The sequence below is a fragment of the Takifugu rubripes genome, chromosome 2 (genome assembly GCF_901000725.2).
Source record: "Takifugu rubripes chromosome 2, fTakRub1.2, whole genome shotgun sequence".
In the NCBI taxonomy this organism is placed as follows: Eukaryota; Metazoa; Chordata; class Actinopteri; order Tetraodontiformes; family Tetraodontidae; genus Takifugu; species Takifugu rubripes.
This window is the reverse complement of record NC_042286.1, coordinates 11,064,472-11,087,295: the sequence shown is the minus strand read 5'-3', so window position 1 is coordinate 11,087,295 and position 22,824 is coordinate 11,064,472. Positions and strand designations below refer to the sequence as shown.

Genomic DNA, 22,824 nt, shown 5'->3' with positions numbered 1-22,824 from the left:
AGCCATATTAGCAGTGATTGCACTTGATATAAAAGATGACAAATTTTTGGAAATCAGGGAAGACAGGAAACACCCGTTTGTGTTTTTACGTACGTGTTGTTACTTCACAGTAAACTATTAGTGTACTGCACAGCATAACAAAATTGTAGCATTATTTGTTACTATTTAATTTCTACACACTTCACTTCTACTAGCTTACAGATATTTCTGTTTTGATCATTTGTTACATGGCGCTCAATAAAAGAAGCTACGAAATGTAGATGGACAATGAAATCCAGGTTTTAGAGCTTCTCTGCCAAGGAAGAAATTCAGTCAGCCTTCAAGTCAGTGCCTGGAACCCACCAAGTCTCTGGAAGACCAGCTGGTGGAGAAAATGTAGGACATACACCAAATTTGTGAGATTTGCTTAAGCAATGTTATAAGAAGATGAAGGACTACAAAAGACCCTGTGGGTCCAGCTGCCATATGTTATCAGTCAGATTTGAATAGATTTTCCAGAACTTTGATGTGCAGTGGAAACAAACCACTACAGGATCAGTGTGTGTGTGTGTGTGTGTGTGTGTGTGTGTGTGTGTGTGTGTGTGTGTGTGTGTGTGTGTGTGCATGTGTGTGAGTTGGTGGTGATTTCTGGAACTCCTCTGCACAACTTAGAGTACAGTGTCCTGGTGGGCTGGTGGTATCCAGTCTAATGGTATTGAAGGCACTAGAGCGAGGGAGTAAGAGAACATCACTCTCATGTAACCAGTAGCCTCGTCTAGGTAAAAATGAGCCCTGTGGAGCGTCTGCGTCTCCAACGCTAATGTGCTCCTGATAAGCTAACTGGAGATGGTCCTGGGCCAGTTGATGTGTGTGTGTGCCCTCATCACCTGAGGCCGATGAAGAATCAGCCTCTGTCTCCTCAGTCCTCTACGGCTCTTGTTGAGTGACCCTGAGCTTTTCGCTCTCACCCTCCCTGAACGCCTTCTTTTTTCTGTTCAGGAGCTCCTTGGTGTCGCTGTTGATCTAGAGTTTGTCGTTAGGAAGCCTGTGGACTGTCCTACCTGGGATAGTTGTGTCCCTGCAGAAGTTGATGTGATCTGTGATCCAGTCCACTGTGTTGGTCACTCCACAGCCTACATCCTCTACATCATCACCTGGAGCAACAGTCCCCTCCAGTCTGTGCACCAACAGTCCTTCAGATGCCCCAAATGTGTGGTTGGACACAGGTAGCCTCCTGACACAGGGGATGTAGGAGGGCTAGAGGTAGACCAGGTTTATGATCTACCTAGCAGTAATGATCAAACTGGATTTAGCAGGTAAACCACATCCTGTAACATACGGTTAGATCACACACTGAGAAATGATTGATGACACACACACCAAACACACTTTTTAGTTAAACGTTCCTATGTTGTACCTGAGCCTGTCTTACTTTTGCCCGGCTTGGCAGCTCAGGTTCTGTCTTGCTGACAATCTCAGGCCTGATTAAGTCAGCATCTCAGCCTGAATGCAGCACTGTTTTCTCTCAATACTGTAGTACAAAGGAAGGATTAGTCTTTGATAGTTTTGCTGATAGAACACTCCAGGGGGATTTATTAAGCCAATTAATCGCCATGTTGGCTTGCCAAAGGTGGAGGGATGTGCAAAGCTGCAAAAACAAAACTGGCACAGTGGTGTAGAGTGCCAGTAATCCCACCTACACACATTTTCATTAAGAGGTCTGGAGTATCCCTCATAGCTGCTCTGCTAAGACCCCATCGCCTTTAGAGCTGTAGCTTCAATCAGCCGCTCAAATATCGCTCATTTCTGAGTCTTTGTAGCACCCAAACTGTCCTCAAGCGTCTGCTAACATTTGCGTTAACATTTTACATTACGATATTTTCAAGCCTGTTCTCCATCATAGCGTCCAAATGTTTGAGAAGTAAAACCTAAAAAGGAATCTTTAGTTTTTATTTTTTTTTACGAGCTTTTCCGTTTTAGGAAGAATGTACTGATGAAAGATCTGTAACCAGTGGCATCAACCGCGGAGGATCTTTCTAACTATTAATGTGATAAAATACAATATTTTATAGAACAGAAACATCCTAGGTCCCATGAGGATTCCCTTAAAAAATAATTTAATTCGTGTTCAACGTGCTAATTAGCTTGAACGACCTTCATTTATTCAGCCAATTAGCGAAAATCTAATTAAGTGTGGAGGCAGATACGTTTATGCTGTTTGAATGGTTGACATTGAGGCCCAGTGAGTGTCAGATGTGTTTAAGCAGAAGGAAGCACATCCAGTCAACAGTTTTATCATAAATTGGATTCTTTTAAAATGCTTATATCGTGACCCTGCAGAAACTGCTCACTTTAGACTTCCAATATCTAATTCCACACCTATCTTTCAATTCCTATTTAAGGATTCTTTTGTCTCCCCTCCCTCCGCCCTTCACACTAATCTGGAGTGTTTCCTCCATTTGTCAAAATCCAAACATCAGCAACGAAAATTCACACAAAATTATTTCCAATATCTCCTAATTTTCATTTATTTACGATGCGTCTGTCTCTTTCTATGAATGAGCGTCTCGACTATCTACGCAACCTTCATCTGAAAAAAGGTGTTGAATAAAGAAGACGAGAGCACGGGCAAATGCCGCATGCGTGGGCAGAGTGTGAAAGTGAAAGACAAGGTCGGCAGTGGCGGTTTGGTGGTTGTTTTGATTTTTTCCCGCCCCCAATAACAACTTGTGAGGTGGGAGGGAACGACAGACAGACAGAGAGAGGAGAAAAAAGAAACGCCGTCTGCTGCAACACATGATCATGTAGGAGGAAAAGAGTGGTGGGTGGCATCGCCTGTGTCTGAAACGCTTCTGAAGCTTTTTGACTCAGCTTCCAGCTCTTCCACAGCCATTCTCTCAAATTCTGCCCCCCTTTCTGGCCTGCCTGCTGTCCCCCCTCCGTCTCGCCCCGTTGGAACCCAGCGACTTTTTAGCGGGAGAGGTGCCGCGTACAGTCAGGGCTGCAGAGTTAATCAATGAAATGCACTGCTGCACTGCAGGAGCGTTGGCTGGCTGCTCCTGCGCCACTACCCAGCACTCAGAACACACAAGCTACAAGCCCCGCGGCTCTCCAGAGAACCAGAGACCGTAGAAATGAAGGACAATAGACCAGCGTGTGCAGGACCCTGCTGCAACATGCATGGCAACCATTTTGCGAATGCCTTCTCAAGCAAAGCGGGAGAGTCACAACCAATTTAGGCGTCCAGTAAAAGCTCCCATTAACAGGCATCAAGGCCACGCTCCTGTAAATTATAACTCCTTTGCTAACTATGTAAGATCCGATTAGGCCAAAATAAATTAAAGTTGTGCTATTGTGAAGAAACTTTATATTTAGCTCTTCACACTTGAGCTGTGAATTTTCACAGCGCTCCCACAATCCCCGGCTCGTGTTCACAGAGGGCCCGCCCGATACCGCCAACGAACTCCCCGCCAAGCGCGGAACGACAGCCGTTTTAGCCTCGCTCCGCAACCGCACGGCCAGCCCACCGACGCACTCCCACTTCCGAGTCCCGCGCTTCCACTTTGTGGAGACTTCGGTTCAAGGTGATCGTGCGCGGTGACGAGTTCAGCTCCGCCGAGCATGCTGGGATGGCATGAGAGCTCGCGGTCAATACGGGCCAGCCTTGTTTTTATCTTCATAGGGAGACCCCGCACAATCTCTCCAGTTTATCAGTGAAAGTAAATTAAACAAACCTCACCGCGGCGTGTTCCTGTCCGCTGGCGTTCCGCTCATTAATTAGACATCTAAAAATATCAAACCCCTCCAAGACTTAATTAACCCATCGACTGCATTTGGTAGCTGGTGCATGATTGTCTTTTCAGAGGAGATGAATGACTTTATCACTGTGTGAGCGCGTGTGTGCACGTATTTGTCTGTGTGTGCTTATCTGTTTTGGTTTGAGTGTGTTAGCTTCTGTTTTTATTAGAAGGGGGGCAAGTTTGCCCTCCTGGAGACCTCTGCCTCCGAGTGTTCCCGCCATGACGCACTATAATCCCAATCCAACACACTAATGCCACAACACAAGTCATCTGAGTTGAGGGCTGGGCTTTAACAAAGCCATAATTGACTGGTTGTGCTAGAAACTTTAATTTGACTTTCCTGTGAATTATCACCACGCATGGGCATGAGATGATGCCTGAAATTAGTGGAATTAGTGACTGTGGGAAGATACTGTGTGAGGATGAGAATGAAAAGCTTGTTGATGAATTGGAGGTTCTCTTTGAAATCAGCTCAGCTTGTCACAGGTTAACTTTAAAAAATCTATTCTCCATTAGCGCAATGCTCCCAAGGCTTTGTTTTTTTAAATTCCTTTTGAATTAATATTTCCCAGTGGATAACATTTGCATGATAAATGGTGTACGTGTTTGATGTATTAGTGGCATTTGGACATGCTTCCTCTTGACATTTATCAAAGTGAAGCTGTTGCCGGGCAGATCACCGTGAACCTGTGAACGCTGTTAGTCACTGACTGACACTAATTTAATATCAGACATTTATATTAATATATCACACTAAGGTCTCCATTAAAAGTGGGATTTTAAATTCTGACACAGGTTTGCTAAAGTCTGCCAGAAACACACGTATTAAGACTGAAACACATTGTGGATTGAGGTCAAGTCTCTGCAGTCTTCCAGTGACTCAGGATGTGAGGTCAGATATGTTAAATTATGAGGCTTAATTCCAGAGTAGAAAGAAACACCCCTCCGCTCTGAGCCGCCATTTTACCATAATAAAAATCAAATTAGATCCAGGCTGTTTGATTCTAGTTCTTCGTAATGTGCGTCAGCGTGGCAGACAGTCGGACCCACAGAGGATCCCTGTGATCCCTGATTACACTGTGGACAAAGGCTCCAAGTCAGAGGTGAATACGGACAGAGTTGCTGGGTGTAATGAGCACCTGGGAGGTCATCATCGCTTCAAATCATGAGTGGACAGAGATTCTAATAAGGTCCAGCACCATCTCCGACAGAGGGCCCAATTATGATCATTTAATAACACTCATACGTGTTGTAAAATTGCTTGTAACATGATGGAGTCACATTTTTAACCAGGCTATTTAGTTATGCACATTAGAGTCCGTGTTATAACAGTCCTACTATAACGGCTGCTCGAAATATATAATCACAGAATCTATTTTTTGGGTGTTCACTTGAGGATTTTGGTGTGCACCCCACGTGTGCACAGTGTTCTGTTGTCAGTCCACGCTCAGCATTGAACCACCTGTTGATATTCAGATATTCAGAGCATGAAATGTTCCCTGTCTGCTTCTTTTCATTAGGAATCAAACTTAACCCTGGGTTGAACCGAGCTCGTTTTAGCCAAATATTTTACCACTCTGAAATAATGAGCACCTGTGAAAGCTGTGTTACTTAATGAGTTATTAACCAGTTATTAAATTTAGCTGCACCACAGAGAAGGATCTGGAGTACAGCGACCGAGGTGATTCCCCAGATTATGGGGTAAAAGTTGGCTTGGTTTCTGTTGCGGGTCAGTTTCAGAGACAGGACCTGCTGCAGAGCTTGTTGCTCACCACCCTGAACCCTTCCTGTGCCACCTCAGGTGCCTCAGGATGATTGGGGGGGTTACCCTGGCGACGGGAAGGATGACGAGATCCCGTGTCGTCGCATGAGGAGCAGCAGCTACGTTAAAGCCATGGGGGACGAGGAGAGCGGGGAGTCGGACTCCAGCCCCAAGGCGTCGCCTCAGAAGTCCGTACGGCCCGAAGCCCTGGTCAAGGCTGTCATCAGACCCCGAGATCTCCTGGACTCACAGAGGTACATCGCAGCCTCTGACGGCTGCTCCTGTCTTTGTTTTTCTTTTGCCATTTTTCCATGATGAGACAAGCTGCAAGACACAAGGAAACATGAATACGCAACGTGTAATTGCAGCGTTGATTATTTCATTACAGTTTAGTTACCGTAGTTTAAATGAGACGCACAGAATTCTGTAATGAACCAGATCAGGCTCATCTGCAAGACCAAAAGGAGGAACTAGTTTGTAGAACCAGTTTTCTCCTTTGTGTGTTTTATATTTTATTCATATTGATCTACCTGTTTAGTTTTACTCTGCTACAGCTCAAAGAGTGAGAGGCCCAATAATCCAATTATTCCTGGAAGGTTTTTGATGACATTAATTGAACTAAAAGCTGTTTTCAATGCTATTATTACTTTACCTAAAAACCAAATCAGCACATTGTGTGGCAGTTGAAAGGACTCAGCTCTGTTCCTGTGAAAACAGTAATTATGTGACGCTCGCGGGCCTATTATACTAAAAATGTACGGAAAATATTCAGGAGTCGCTCTTTCAAGACACGAATTTATGCATTCTTTTCTCATTTATGAAAGAGGAGGAGTAAGAGAGGAAGTTATTGACCTTAAAGTCTTATAAAAGAGAGTTGCTGGTGTTTAGATGAGTTTAAGGAACAGAAAACTCACATTTTTACAACATTATTAATTGAAGAGTTTGATACTAAACAGTAGCTATTCCGCAAGTACGCTTTAAAACATTTATCCATGTTGCCTGAAGTCATTCCCAGAGCCTTTCTGCTCACTGCATGCTTCACAATTGAATTGTCAGGGTATTTTATACATTTAGCCAAATAAACATGCTCTTTGGTTGCTTCTTTTGTAAAAGTTCAGTCGCTGCATGGAAGAGGAATCCAAACTCTCCCCCCACAGGCCCAGACAGACACTGACAGCAGTTACTGCCAGGCAATAGTGGCTCCTGGACTGGGATGTCGAACAGTACATTCAGTACACGTACACGTTTCCAGCTTGATGCTAAAAACTTCTTTTTTCACAGCATGATGGGATACGGCAAAAAAAGAGGGGTCACCTGTGACCCTCCAGTGGTCTTAATTCAGCTTTCAAAATGTTACAGTTCATTAAGATGGTAACACAATATCTGGAAATCCAATATCATATATAGTCTAAATGCTGCCAAAGACTGATTGTTAATATATAATTAACATTGGGGGTACGTGGAGTAGAGTAGAAATGTATTCCTAAAATTGCAGCTGTACCAAAAGGGGGGAAAACCCTGACAGCGATGTTTGCTTTAATATTATTTTAGTCTTAAAGACTATTGAGCAGTTCAGTTCCTGGGCTCAGCTGGAGCTCCGAGTGCTTTTTCCTTTCCTCCTCCTTGCAGAGTGTTTTACCATTTAACTGCCTCCATAAGCCTAAATGCTTAAATCTGTCACAAATTGTAGACATTACGTGAGCGAGACCTATAGCTGCAGCCTGCACCGCCACAGTGAGGGACTTGCTGCACTGACTAAACACCGGTGATGAATCCCTAAAAGGCATATCCTCCTTTCTCCCTCCCTCATGCAGTCTGTCGCTGCTCAGCCAAAGTTTTTTTGTTGATTTGAAATTGCTGTTCTCCCACACAGAAAGGCATTTTCCCCCTGAATGCTCACGAAGAGCCGCGAGCAACACTAATGATAACGCAACATTTACACGCATCCCTTTGTGTTTACATCCGTCAGGAACAAACAAACACATCCTATAAGATGCCGCTGACATTTCCCACAGCTCCCTTATAGCCTGCAATAAAATATGAGGCAACGAAAGTGAGGTCTGCTCCTCTTTTCCTTATCTCGCCGAGCTCCCCCTGCCCATCCTTTTTGAATCACTGCAAACAATGAATGATTTATGAGCATGCAACAGCAGGAAAAGGGCCATCATTTCAAGTTATTATACTCTAATGCCGCTCTGAATAATTGCCTTCCCAGTGGTTTAGGCCGACTCTGCCGAGTTGTGCTGAAAGGAAGATATTGACCGGCATGGATCGGGGTGTGTGGCCTGCCTCTGAGACAATTTAGACTGCATTTTGGGTGCCATTAATGAAGAATCCGCTCCTGGATTCACTCTAGCAGCGTCATAATTGTTGGAGTTTAACTGCAGATATTTCAGCTCTTGTATTCAAGTGGAAAACATCTTGGGGGAAATAAAGGGACCAACTTAAGTAACAGGACAATTAAGGACATTCTCAGTATTGGTACTGGGCTATGTTGAAATAGCAGAGAATATTAGAGCTTAACAGATAAATACTTAATATCATCTAAAGAGTCTCTTTAATGATTTGTCTGGAAAGAAGCCTTTTTTTTATTTCTTTGTATCTCTGCGACTTCATACCGGGATCCTCATCGCTCTTCTTCATCCACATGCACGGTAAGAGGCCCTGAGGATTTGAGTGCCACCTGACACGAGCGCTCCCATGCTATTATGCTTCATTGGGCTTGTTGGAAAAGGACGTGATTGCATTCGAGACAGACACGGCGTAGGTTGGATTTCCTCTGCTCTTGTAGCAATTTAGCATCCCACGGGGGCATTCAGATGGGCCAAACACACATTTGACAGCAGCGGCATCCTCAAGCAAATCATGTTAAAGTGAGAACAGCATGTCGGGTCGGGCCACCTCCCTCCACCTCTCCGTCTTTCAAGCTCTCTGTCACTCCCATGGTTGACAGCGGGGCCTGATTATGCATCGCATCAGTAAAGAATACATCACAGCCATGGGCTCGCTGGGATGGAACAGAATGTGTGCTACAAAGAAAGTTCCAATTTAAATGAATAATCATTCTCACATCCTCCGGTTACTCATCTGTTACAAATTCAACATCACATCCGGCCACTGCAGTGCTGATGGGTTTACAAATGACCTTCGCCCAGCTAACTATGTTTAAAATATAAACGAGTGATGATGGCAATCACACAACGTACAGTTGATGGCAAATTCCATCATTAGCCATAAGAAAATGAGACAACGAATGTTATATTTGACTTGTTTTTGCATCTTTGCACCTACAATGAGCTGGGGACTTAATCAACGCTGTGTAACCCACCTTTCACCTGCAGGTGATAGGCTCCAGCTCCATCTGATCCACCTGAGTTTTCCCACACATGTTCACAAATAAGTCCATTTTATGCTGCAAAGGCAATATTAGGACAACAATACCAATGCAAAAGTAACAGTACAATATTATTAGCACATGTGCATGAAGTTGAATATGCAATTATATTGTTAAATACTTGGACCCTTAACAGCCAGTTCAATTAAATATGTCGTTTTCCTATTGACCTTCATTTTCCACAGATTTTCTTTTCTTATTCTCCCATGTAATTGTTTGCCTGATGTCATGGATGTGGCTTTCAATCCTGATGTCTGGTAATAAAAATGGGGGATAATAATGATTTCATGTGCTGGTGAGCTTAAATCTAGTTTGTTATAATTGACAAAGCGCCCATTTTCTTTCAAACCGCAGGATGTTCCAAATTAAGAGACATGAGTCTCTCATTGGGTCAATGGGTCATTTCCAAATGCTGTATTACTGGATGGCAGCTTGAGATGTGTTGTACTGTTTTATAACACATGACAAAAAATAAATAAACACACATTAATATGAAAATTACTTCCAGGGTGAATAGACCAGGTAAGACCATCATAAAGCTAATTTATTGACTTGTTTGTTCACAGGTTTCCATTTAAGGTCATTTCATTTTTCTCAAGGTGAATTTTTTCCATTTTTTGTTGCATTTTCTTTGCCATCCTTCAAACTGTTGGGATGATTTAATTAGCTTTACTCTCATTGTAGAGATGTCCCTGTCTTTAGACAAAATATTTAACATCAACTCTTCTTACACGGTTGTCTCTTTTGTTTCAACAATTCCTCACAATAGTAATTTGTGCAGCTTTGTTCTCAATCATTGAGCAAAAAATGATCGCACATCTCCAAATGTTTGGGTATTTTTTAAGCACAGGAAAAAACTAGTTCCACTGGCAGCGTGGAAAGGACATGTGAGATTCCCATCTTCCTTTCCTTTAATGGTTGCCAACAATGGAAATGCATTAGCACCGGTCTGGAACATTAGAGGAAATTTGCTCTGGCATGATCTGATTAAGAGTGAACACATTCTTAAAAGAGCCTCCCCCTTTACTCAAACGACCATAATAAACATCTCTACGGGCGAGGGTGGATAAAGCATCCTTCAGTTTCCTCAGCCTGTGTCTTTATATCTGATCTTGTCAGCAAAAAAATGCTCTGATTGTTTCTGACCGAGGAAGGATGCTAGCTGCTCTTTTGTTCTCCTCAAATTCAGTTAGCCAAATGTAATTATCAGGAATTAGTGTGGTTTTTTTATGATGTCTGAATGTTTTATGTGTTTCCTTTTAATCATCACATGCTTTGTTAAAATTCTTCATTATTTCTGCTGACTGAAGTGTGTGTGTGTGTCTCTGTGTGTGTGTGTGTGTGTGTGTGTGTGTGTGTGTGTGTGTGTGTGTGTGTGCGTGCGTGCGTGCGCGTGCGTGCGTGTGCGCGTGTGTGTGTGTTTGTACTCCATGTATTTTTTGCCATCGGGCCAGGATTAAGACTTTTTTAAGTTTTAAGGCATTTCTAAAGGTAGTTTTAAGGTTAATATTAGAATTGGGTTTAAGTTAGAGTTAGATCTGGGTTGCATATGTATTTGTGTTGATTAGGGTTAAGGTAAAAGGATTAGGGTCGGTCGGTCGGTCGGTCGGTCGGTCGGTCGGTCGGTCGGTCGGTCGGTCTGTCTGTCTGTCTGTCTGTCTGGCTGTCTGTGTGCCATCTAATGAACAGTTCACATTTCCTTGGATCATTTATAACCTGTTTTTTTTAACCAGGCAATATTGTCTGCCACCTCAGCCTCCCTCCAAGGTAACCATTATCTGAAGGGCCATGCTGGTTATTTGGAATCCTCCTAATGTTTCCAGCACTTTGTTGAAAGCTCAGAAGTAAACATTCTGCTCACTTTACTGCAAAGCCACCCCAGAAACACCAGTCCTGCTGCCCACTAACTCCACACCCATCCAACTCCCATTTGTGGGACCCAATAACTGTGTTTTCTTTTCCACCCACAGCTCTTACCGCCTGGATAAAATCAACAGTGACATGCGTAACTACATCACCAATTTTGCTGCAGACCTAAGGTGAGTACAGCCTCTCTTCCCTCTCTCTGCTGCTGCCGTGTTGCCGTGGTCAGACGTCGGAGCCAGCTGGCCCGCTGCCCTGCTGACATATCAAATATGGAGGTCCCACAGAGCGTAGCCTCTAGACCAGTCAGTGAATGGTCACCTGGGTCAGTCTGCTCCAGTCCTGTGCAGCAGAAGGCCCCGTTACACATAATACAGACATGAGGTGCTTCATAGCTATACATCAAAGCAGTGAAGTGAAGGCAGGTTTACAACATGCTGGGACATTAATTACATTAATTGAACTCACTTCTTTGTTTTTACCTCATTGGAAAGACTTGACCCCTGAAAGTTTGTGCTCCAGATGTAAAGGAGGTCAGCGTTACTCTGCAAAAGCACTCAGCGTTTCCATGACATAATAAGACAGATAGGAGCACTTTTAATCGCTCCGGCAGTTTCACGGGGGGGGTTTAACTCTATAAAAAGCTCAAAACTGCAATCCTGTTTGTCATGAGAAATAGAGCGGGCAGATTTCATGACTTCATTTTGGTATTCCTCTTCCGACTGAGGCGTACTGTAGTTCTTTCTTACCAGTGAGCTTAAAGTTAAAACCTTTGGTTGGTTTCAAGTGAGCGTTCTCCTCCACTACGGGGGAGGCACTTACACCCAACCTTCCTGACAGCTGGGCTCTCCCTGAAGTGTTTACTCACTAACCAGCTGCTGATTTGCATCCTCATTTCCATATATTGATTGGATGTTTCTGCCCAACAGAAACGCATCTCCCTTCATTCACGAACAGCAGAAAGGGAGGTAGGACAGAAACATAATACCATAACCCCTGATGGTTACCCCCAGTGGCGGTCACCTGCCTTTTTTTGTTTTTTGCCGTCATCTTCACCTGGGAACAGTATTCATGCATCTCTCGTGTATCATTTAAATTGAATTTGATGTTCTTTAAAGATTCAGTGTGAAGAAGGTTCTCCCACTGCCCATTCTCTTCTCCATTTCTCTCTCTGTTCAGTCAGAGCTACCATTTGCAAACCACCAGAAATATGCATCCAAGCATTGCCCTGGAACCCTCCACCAACTACAACTCCCCCAAGTTTCGCTCCAGGAACCAGAGCTACATGCGGGCCGTCAGCACCCTCAGTCAGGCTAGTTGTGTTAGCCAAGTGAGCCAGGTGAGGTGGCAGCGTTCATTTTCTCCTCTAATTTGCGATGTGGCATTAGCATCTGAAGCCTGAACGGCTCAAACATTCATATATCTTCAAATACGTTTTGTTTGTTTTCATTCAATGTTTTTTGATGTTGACATTAATAACAAATCATATGTTGCTAACGCCATGGCCTTTATTCCAATGGCACTTTGTTTTGATTGCACAAAGGCACCCAAACATCATTTTATGTTATGACAGAGCAATTTTAGAGAAAAGCTCACAATAACTCTTAGGGGAACAATATAAACCATGATTCAATTTGTATTTTCTTTTTGTCCTGCAGCAGTTAAATCTAGGTTATCGTCACCTACGCAACAACAGAGATAGCATTCTTATTTCGTTTTCACCCCTCAGGTGAGTGAAACGGAAATAAATGGCCAGTTTGAGTCCGTCTGTGAGTCGGTGTTCAGCGAGGTCGAGTCCCAGGCCATGGAGGCTTTGGACTTGCCTGGTTGCTTCAGAACCAGGAGTCACAGCTATTTAAGAGCCATCCAGGCCGGCTACTCCCAAGACGACGACTGTATTCCCCCCATGGCTTCCACCGTCACTTCTACCATCCGCTCGACCACAGGTAGGGTGGAAAACAATTGCACAGGTACACATAAAAACCTCCTGGTTGCTGGTATTTTTGTTTGTGCCTACAATATGACAGTAAAGGCTCACGTATGGCATTGACGTGTGCTTTTGAATGACTATAGAAATATTAGCCTAAACTGGTTGTGCTGTCAGACAGCCTTATATCTTTGCATGGATGGTTCTTGTATGCTTTCATTGTTTTAATTGTGGATATTTGACATTACTGTAGCGACCATTTGTGAACTGTACTAGTTCATCCCACTGTTTGAAATCCAGCGCTTCATCCATTGGATGCATCAGAGAGTAGAGTTATGAACCCTATTGAAAACCACAAATGGAAATTGTCTAAAAACCAGGTCAAAATACAAACATGGCTGTGACATCTTTATTTATTTTTAATAATACTCAGCTTTTTCAATTCAAAAAAGCAAAGGAATGGTGAAAAGGCAGTTTGGCTATTGCTCACAGATCGTTTGGTGTCCCACTATACTTGCAAAGCAGAGCTAAAAGCTGGGAATATATCCTCCACATTGCGACGCACTGCATCACATGCTTAAACCTGTCTTCGTTATTTCTAATATTGAGCCTTGATGATAAAGTGTAAACAGCTGCTGGTTTCAACAATTCCCGTGATTGCTGGATTCACAGAGAAAATCACATCTCCTTGAACGGATGAAGAACATGAGAAGAAAGGAAGAAGCGGTGTCTGAAAGGATTGAAAGGAATTCCGTCCTCTTGCCACAGTAGATTCACTCATAATCAAATCATCATTTTGGTGCAACTAGGGAGGTTAGAGGTGTGCCCATCTGGAGATGTGCTTATGATCAATTCACTGGTTACGTTACACTTGTTTGCTTACACTGCTTTCTCTGGGGAAAAAATACCCTTTGCATTCTCAGGACTGATGTGATGGCTTTTGCTAGCATTTCAGAAACCACATGGTGCTTCTATCGATATTTCTTGTCCTTGCATTTTCAATAGGGTTCATACTGTACTTGATTGATCTGATTTGTTTTGGCTTTGTTTATCTTTGCCCCTTTTCACTGCACAAAGTAGCCTTCCCTTGTCCTCACTGACAGCAGAAGAGCATTTACGAATTGTTAAATGTCAATTGATTGATTTGAAATATCGTCCATTCGCAATGTGACTTGTTTTGGGAGAGTTTTTGGCTTTGTGCATTGAAAAGATGTGAGGAGTGCATGCTACAAAATAAGCTCGAGAAGGCAGTGTAAGCCATTCAAGACAATGAGTCAAAATGGGAATAATTTCCCAGTCTTAGACTGTCTTTTAACACTTTGATTTAATCTAATAAAAATGATCAAACAGCTTATGTGAAAAAGAAAATGCACATCTGCAATATCAAGATTAGCCAATTGGGGCATCAATAATCTACCGTCCACAGCTGTCTTATTTTGACTCATGGTATTCAGTGCATGAATTGATGTTGCTGCTTTGTAGCAATAAAAGCACATTCTCTCCAGCTGCTCACACCTGTAGACATATTACAGATACATATTTACATTTGTCTTCCAGACAGAAATTATGCACAGCAAGACTCTTGTTTACCCGATGAGGCCAGTGTACATGAGGACTTGGCAGACACGGCCCCTTTGGCTCATGATGATCTAGGGTGCCCAATCAGAAGAGACAGGCTGTACCAAGAGAGCATTGGGGCTGCAGCAAAATCTCTTTCTGGTCCTCCGGTTTCTCCAAGTCTCTTCAGATCCACAAGAGCTAGTGCTTCAGAACGGCCTTCACCGAAAGCCATCCAAGCTAGTATCAAAGAGTCAGCCACGTTAGCTGCAGCTATCAGCATGCAGTGGAAAGAAGAGGTCTCAGCAATGCGTCGAGAGCTGGCCGATCTAAGGAGGGACCTCTGTAAAGAACTGCGTGCTTTTAACAGTAACTTCAATACCTTCACTCAGCATTACAACACATGGTCTCCCCAAGCTGGTAATATGTCAGCTGGAGCTGATGGAAGTTTTGACAGAGGGATGGGGACAGGCTCAAGACCAGGGCCAGGGAAAGGAGGAGGTGTAGGATTTGGAACCTCTCCACCCAAAAGAGGTACTGGGGGTGCAAGAGAAAAGAAACCCCAAGTGTCCACAGTATCCGTGGGAACCCAGGCTAGATCCAAGGTCTTAGTCCGACAAAGCACTGCAGACGCTGCTGTAAACTGTCCTGAAGACAAGGACGACAAAAAAAGCACCCGTCGAAATCTTCCTAAACAACTTTCTATGGACCCCAGCATTCTTGCCTGTCCGCAGCTGATGTATGTGGAGAGTGCCATCCCACTTTCTCTAGATCCGATTCTTCCAAGTTTGGTTAAAACACTACAACCAACTGACATGGCTACTGAGCCTTCTGGAGATAAAGCGGAACCAGAGATTCCAAACAGTAAAACCGCGAGTTTACCTGAGGTAATCCATAACGAACCCACCGGTAGGCATGACGTTGCCTCAGCTGCTGCCCTTGAGAGCTCTCAGGAATCAGCGATGGAGGAACAAGTGACGCAAATCACTGCACAGCTAATACATATAGACCCAGCTAATCAGGATAGTTCACACACGAATGTTTCGCATTCTGATGACATTAAATCCCCAGACTCAAGATTAATTGAGAGAGATAAGATACTGCTACCGCATCCAGTTCCTGTCGTTACCGTGTCTCCGCCTGAGGAGCCTGATTATGATAACTTGTCAGATTCTGAATCTCTGGATCCTGCAGCTGTAGACAATGCTGAACCAGCATCTCAAGAAACTGCTGAAGTGGTAGCAGGTCTGTATACGCAGACAGATCCTGAGGAATTAGAGCCCAAATCATCAGATGCCCCCATGGTATCCTCAAGTGACACAAGCAGTCAAGTATTGCAGTTTGACATCAAATGCCCGTCTATCGTGGTGTCAGAATACCATGACACAGACTCTCCTGTAAGTCCAGAAGATAGTGACATAAGTCCAGTTCACATTACCTTTCCTGATGATGATTTCAACCCTCCCCCAGAACAAATGTCATCAGTATCAACAGTTGTGTCCAGCTCTGCTGAAACTCAGCTCCACTCAGACCTAGAGACCCAAGACTCAGAGTGGCCGCCACTTCCTGAACCACTTGATGCCCCCCGCATTTATCATGCCGATCTTGTCCATTTTGACTTAGTCATGCTGACCTCTCTTGATCAAGATGATCTGGATTCAGTGTTTATGGACCCTGAACCTGAGCCATTTGACCTGAGCATTGACTCTCCATCAAATACGGATGATGTGGAGCCACCCAGCTACCACTCAGATTGTTCAGGTTCGCCTGGTCCTGTGGTTGACCCTGCCATGTCTTGCGTTACATATCCTACGCAGTCATCAGATTCTGGCTGTTTGGATCCAGCTATGGATTATCGCTTAGCTCACACCCCTCAGGAAGCACTTTTGGAATTTGCGCTGCCACTGGTCACTGTCACAATATCGCCTCCCAGTTCAGTATCTCCTGACACATCAGTGGAGTTGGATTTTGGGCCCACAAGTCCAGCTTCCGATGTTCCACCTGACACAAATCCATCTCTGCCAGAATTGGAAGACGCAGCCTCAGGAAACACACCTCCCATGGACCCCGATGTTATGATTGTAGAAACGTTGGAGTGTATGTCTGTATCCCAGGACTATGTGGAACCTGTGGTAACAGAGAGCCCAGGTAGTTCAGAGAGGTCTGCGTGTCAGCAGGCCTTCCTTTGGTACAGGTGGCAGAAGAGGGGCCAGAGGAGAACATCGCTGAACAGGAGCGCCAGCGTGGAACTCTGGAGCAGGAGATACGAGTACAACAGTGCCGAAATCACATATGTATCTCTCACTCTGTGAGCACTTACCTCATTATTCGCAGACAAAATGTAGCCCAGAGGACATTTGTGAGTTTTGTAGCCGAAAGTGTCGAGCAGTGTACACACACACACATGCACACACACACACACACGATTCGGGTCAATGGCCACTGGTCAAACCAACCTGCAGTAATAATGCAAGAAAGACTGAAAAACTGCATTAGTAGCAGCAACGTACATTTAACCATACTGCAAAGATGAACTGCTGGTGATTTTTTTAAAGAACAGTCATGCTTTAAAGACTCTTGCAGACTTAATATAGAAAAACGTTACTGAGAATAAAGAGAAGAGAATCAAAGAGTACCATTATCAGTGATCGCTATTCAACACATGGATAATATCAGTGACATTCAGGACATTTCAAGACTCTTTTGGAGCCTTTTAATATATTTGAGGAACCACTGGAGCAAAGACTGAACCTGTTCTTCCCTTATGATGGTATCTCTTATCTCGGTTCTTTTCACTGTAGAGAGAAGTAGATTAAATCCTGCCAGTTATCATATAACTTATTGGAGACTTGCTGTTTTCTCTGTCAACTGCTGGTTGAACACTGTAGTTATGAAGCAAAAGGGATTCAAGCTGCTGAATGCGGTTTTGCACAATCATAGATGGAGCTGGAATTCTGAACTGTTAACGTGTTTGGGGAAATGTCTCTTTCACACTAACGCTCGCGAATCACAAAGTTATCATCTGTAGCTTATATGAAACCTCATCCTGCTGGAGAGAGATCATTTTATATAAACGACGCAAAATAAATCGTGAAATGTATCTGATAACATGTATGTATCTGATTGGCTCCGTTTTCCGACTGTAAAAAGAGCCTGTAGCTCGGAAAGCTAAGACTGGGGACGTAACAGCTGGAACAGCTGTTCAACGATGCTGAACCATGCCCTTGAAAACGGTGCAGCCATTTTTAGATACCCGTGACAATGTATGGTCAACATACATTTATGGTCATGTATGGTCAACATACATTGTCGAAAGGTTTTGTGCATATCACATGTAGCACCTCACTGTAAGTGTGCGGCCCCCTTCATCGGTTTATTTGAATGTAACCTACAGTGAAGAATCAGGATTCTGTTGCCAGCGATGAACGATTGAAGTGCAGGCTAATGACAATGTGCTGTTCGTCCATTCACTGGGCTCTATATGGTCTCGCCCACTGAAGTCTATGCTCTAATAAAGTGCGCTTCGCCAAACAGAAACTCTCAGCGCAACACATTAGTGAGCTGCCACAGGCTTTGCGTCTGTGTCTTCTTTTGTGCAGAACTCTTTCTGAAAGTTTGCTTTTGAATTAACTGGAGGTTTTTAACAGACCTGGAAGGAAAGTAATTTAGCTCAGGTCTTCACCTTATTTTATTTAAATGAAAAATGATACCAAAAAAGGACCATCATGTTCTTCCCTGGATCTTTTCAATGGGTTAGGGTTAAACCTGCATTATTAATCAACCACTGAATTATATATAACTATTTTAATGTATCTTACTGTATTTCCTTATTTACCCTGACTGTCAGGGTGAATAAACAGGCATTTGGAAATGCATTGTTCCCTTTCACAAAAGAAATATAACATACAGCCACTAACCTGTGACAGATCACTGTTTACTAAAGATAATTATATTCAATATATCTCCTCATACATGCACAAATGGAAGAATTCTAGATAGAGGGGTGACTGACTGAATGATGATCTACAGGTTTACATTTATAAAAGTCACCACCTCTCTGTGCAGACACACATCCTCCTTTACTTAAAGCTGTTTACTCGGAGCTCAGGGGGCGATCATCCCTTTTCCCTGTCAGTATGACATATTTGGGATAACAACCTCTCTAAAGTGCCTTCCATCACCCCTCCATTGTTTGCTGTTACCTGCACAGAAACGCTTTTCTGGTATCAGTGCCCCTTACCGTATTTTGTTAAATAGAGCCTGATTTGCTTTCCTGAAAAATAAGATTGGGAATGCGGTGTGCTTTTAATTGGTGTATGAGACCAGGAGCGACTGTAGAGGAGCGGTGGATTCCAGCTCAGCTCTGATGAACTACAGGACATCATGAAACAAACAAATTGAATGACCTTCATCCACCAAACAGCGGGATAAAGCCAAAAAATGTCTATATTTGCTGCCACTGCGGTGTTACTCTGTTCCGAGCAGAGCTTTTGTTCTCTATATCAACTCCTGGTTTGGTTAATGAGACCCTGGTGTGTTTTCAGGATATTTTTATCTGCTTTTCTGTATTGTTTCTGTCTGCAATGCTGCTGATGGCGGTGGTGCCCATCCATCTTGGTCTCCCTCTATTCCTCCAGGTCATTTACATGTACTTAAGAGCCTCCACAAACACACTGTTGCTCTCCCTTTACAGTGATAAACCCACTCGGAAAGAAAGCCTCTTAATGCTGTGTCCCACGTGTTAGCATCCCGCCAGTCCTGATAGATGGCTAGAGGGATTCTAACAGAGACAGAGCGGCTGTCCTTACGTCTCACATTAATCAATCTCCAGGTGCAGAGGATGGTGGTATTGTTGTGCGTGTCTTTGGTTTATGCGTGCGTGTGTGTGTGTGTGTGTGTGTGTGTGTGTGTGTGTGTGTGTGTGTGTGTGTGTGTGTGTGTGTGTGAGAGAGAGAGAGAGAGAGAGAGAGAGGGGCCCAATCAGACAAATGAAGTCATAATCACTCCTGCAGCATCTTTTTTTAACATTTTAAATGTTTGAATACTTACTGATTTAAAACTGTTTTTTGGTACTACATGCATGAGTTTCTATATCTGATGATTATCTGAAGCTCTAATCTGTGATTATCAGACAAACCCAAACCCGGGAGAACCTGTCGGGAACACAGCTGTCACGAGTGTCTACCATTGCTGCCTTATGTGGGGCTCTCTTCTCTGTCAGGCTGACAGCAGTTATAGTAATTGTGAATCTTCGGTGAAGTGGAGTTTTCAATAGCGCTATAAGCGATGGTATAAATCCAGAAAGTAGTTTATATTCTGCACCCACTGCACCATACAATGATTTTAAAATGTGTATGCTACATTTTAACCCAGCAGGAGGTCGACAGAGGCTGCTCTTGATATTGTTCTAACCTGTGTTTTATCCACACACAGCCAATGTTGAACTTCTGCGTGATGAATCATGCTGTTCCAGGGTCACGCCAAGGAAAGGAACATTAGGAAAATCTCTGAATGCGCAGGCCGCCACGAGAAGAGGACGTGAATTATGTCTTTGGGGCTTAAAATGGCTTCTTTCATTCTGCTGAGTCATGCTCCCTTGAATGGGTCGTGTTCCTTGATCTTTGCATGCTCACTGATTTATCCAGGCTCTGAATCACACATGTAGGCAGCCTCAGTCTCACCTCTTTCTTCATGTCTGCACAGATCCCATCTCCTCCTCCTCCTCCTCTGATTGCCTACCTATGGAAAGTCAATTTTGCGAATGGACACTGGCATGAGTCACTAAGACCAGACGCCTCTATTTATATAAACACTAAAATGTGGTGGAGGATGAGAACTTGCCTTATTTTTCACTTTATTTTATTTTATTTTTTGATTATGGTGTTCACATAAGTGCTTTCCACCTAATCAGGTAGCCTTATGTGAAAGAAATCAAAGGAAGAACCAATACTGTTGCTCTATTGTCCAAATCAACATTTTCCGACCTATTACACCAGAATTGAATGCTTTTAAGGTTATTCCTGCAATCATAAACACAGCTTGGACCTGTTTTTCTGAACAACTTCAGGCTCTTGAAGCAGCAGGTGGTTGGTGGGTGCATCTCATTACCTCACGAGGACCATAATTGCTTTGTGTGATGCCGTTTTGTCGTGCCAAAAGACAAATATGCTGTCGGCCTCACTTGTCCTTCTTCCATTCTCCTCCTCCTTCTGTTCCGATGTGCCTCACCCTGGTCTCTTTACACAACCAAATCCAGCCCCGCTGCTTTAGATGTCCCGCTCGACGACGGCGCCGACACTGACTGAGCCCGGCGACGAAAGAGACCCGTCAAACTCCAAAGGCAGCCACTGACCCGTTCCTCAATACCATCTCTCTGTGGATTTAGTCCGTGTCCTCATTTGCACTTGAAAGGCGAAAATCCTCCCTGCTTCCATCGTGAGGTGGAGAGAGTGAGAACATAAGAGTTGTCAGGCGCTGTTGAGCTGCAGGAAAACCTCCTCACGCACTCGAGTCGTCCGTGTATGAGGCCTTTTGCACCTCACAGTAGCTTCCATGTTCCTTTCTTGACCAAAAATCAAAGTGTGAGCAGGATCTTCTCAGCCGTATCAAAAGGAATCTGGTAAATGAAATCAACAGCATTTAAAGCTGTTAGTGCAGCGTGAGTGTGAACGTGTTATCTTTGACAATTTTATGGTGCGTGATTGAACTGTGTAAGACAGATATTTGGTTCCCATGACTGAAGCCTAAAAATTTGGAGAAAAATAGTGTAAAACATCCCAAAAATGGTGGTACTAGTGTAGACAGCTGGTGTTTATTTAAAGGAGGAAAAATTCTTGTGTTCTAGAACATGGTCTCCAACACAAATGAACATGTTCTTTTCATTTCCCTTGACAAAAATAATTTTGAAAATGAAACATTTTGAAGTATCGCGTCATTTTCATTTAAAGTCACTTCTGTCTGTCTGGCCTTTTCAGCGATTACCTACACGCCCAATTACAAAAAGACCCCTCCTCCAGTGCCACCCCGCACCACCTCCAAACCCCTCATCTCCATCACGGCCCAGAGCAGCACCGAGTCCACGCAGGACGCCTACCACGAGGGACGGCACCCTCACAGTGGGATGTGGAACCCTGAGAGCCTGGGCCTGGGCCCCGGCAGGGGCCTCTACAACTCCAACGACAGCCTGGACAGCACCAAGGCTGTAACCATAGCCATGGAGGCAGCGGGGGTCATGGCGGGGAAGAGACACCCGTCCACAGACAGCCACAGCTCGGTGCTCACCTGTGACAAAGCCGTCCTGGTGTCCAAAGCTGAGGAGTACTTGAAGACACCCCGTTCCTCTATAGGGATACAGGTCAGTCTCAACACACACAGACACGACACAGAAAAGAGTTTTACTAATCTAGACAACCCCTCACAATACACCCCTCTGTGTTCTGTTTAAAACAAACTAAAAATAGCAAGTATGAGTCATGTCACTGCACACCGTCAATTAGGATTCCAGTCAAGTTGCAGGTTATAGCCGCCGGTTCTTCCCTCCACGCTACATTTACTCCAACTCCACTTACTGTATCAGTTCCTCCATCTCTTGCCTCTCAGATCCGCACCCTCACTCCTCCCCCCTCTATACATTGGAGAGATGAGACCCTGCACGATCATATCATGTAGTTTGCTACTCCAGTTAGCCGTAGCTTTGGGCTCGTTGCTCACCAAATGTCAACCCCAGGCAGCTTTACCACAGGTGGGTAGACTCAGTCATACCTGCCTCTCGCACAGTTGGTTGTATCCACGGCAACTTAAGTGAACTATGACTGCAGTGTTGCTGACATTACTGCCATCTATTCTAAATAAAGCGAAGATTGACGGGTCTCTGTTGCGCCAGCATATCTGTTCACCAGGATTTCAGGGGAAGGTTACAGATTTGCTGGCATCACCTGCACCAAACTGAACCTCTGCGCTATAACAGAACGCACCAAGTGTGTATAAATATCATAAGAAAGCTGTGCAGTTAAAGTTTATTGTGTAAAATAAAGCGTAAACTCTCCATTTCTGTCTCCTGGAGCGTGACAAAGTGAGCGAGCTCGTTGAGCGTTCCTGACCTACGACCGGTTTACAATGGCTTACATCACCCTCTCATATTGCCTCGGTTCACTTGGAACATCGCCCTGGGTGATACACACTCACACAGAAAAATATGATAAAAGCCATTAAAATTTCACTGTGCTTTCAAAAACAAGAAGGGTCGAGGTGGCTCGAGTCAGTAGCACGCTGTGGGAAAAGGGGGAGCGAAACGACTGGAACAGCCGAGCCTCCAGATCAGAGACCTGCAATGTCCATCCAGAATTTAGATCAGGACCATCACATGTTCTCTTGGTAGCTACAGACATTATTTGCAGTTTGTTCGTGGTTTTACTTCCACTCGAATTGTAGGAATTGGTGCTACTGATTCCTGTAATGACAAATCAAATTATTGGCCTTTATATAAGCAGGTCGTTTGTTATGGACCTATTTTAAATTCATATCAGTCATCTCTTATCATCAG

At 44.0% G+C, this 22,824-nt stretch overlaps 1 protein-coding gene across 6 annotated transcripts in view; it reads left to right on the top strand.

Moving 5' to 3' along the window:
• dlgap2a (discs, large (Drosophila) homolog-associated protein 2a) overlaps positions 1–22,824 on the top strand; it is a 98,304-nt gene that overhangs the window by 66,011 nt on the left and 9,469 nt on the right. For 5 of the 6 annotated variants that reach the window (XM_029832691.1, XM_029832690.1, XM_029832689.1 and 2 more), the window contains 6 exons: positions 5,581–5,795; positions 10,906–10,974; positions 11,728–11,766; positions 11,978–12,137; positions 12,528–12,744; positions 14,283–21,397. In XM_029832691.1, the coding sequence (XP_029688551.1) occupies positions 5,581–5,795; positions 10,906–10,974; positions 11,728–11,766; positions 11,978–12,137; positions 12,528–12,744; positions 14,283–16,594 (3,012 nt within the window). In that variant the 3' untranslated portion in view covers positions 16,595–21,397. Of the gene's footprint in view, positions 1–5,580; positions 5,796–10,905; positions 10,975–11,727; positions 11,767–11,977; positions 12,138–12,527; positions 12,745–14,282; positions 21,637–22,824 lie in introns of those variants that run through there. The other variant, XM_029832694.1, reaches the window with a different exon arrangement.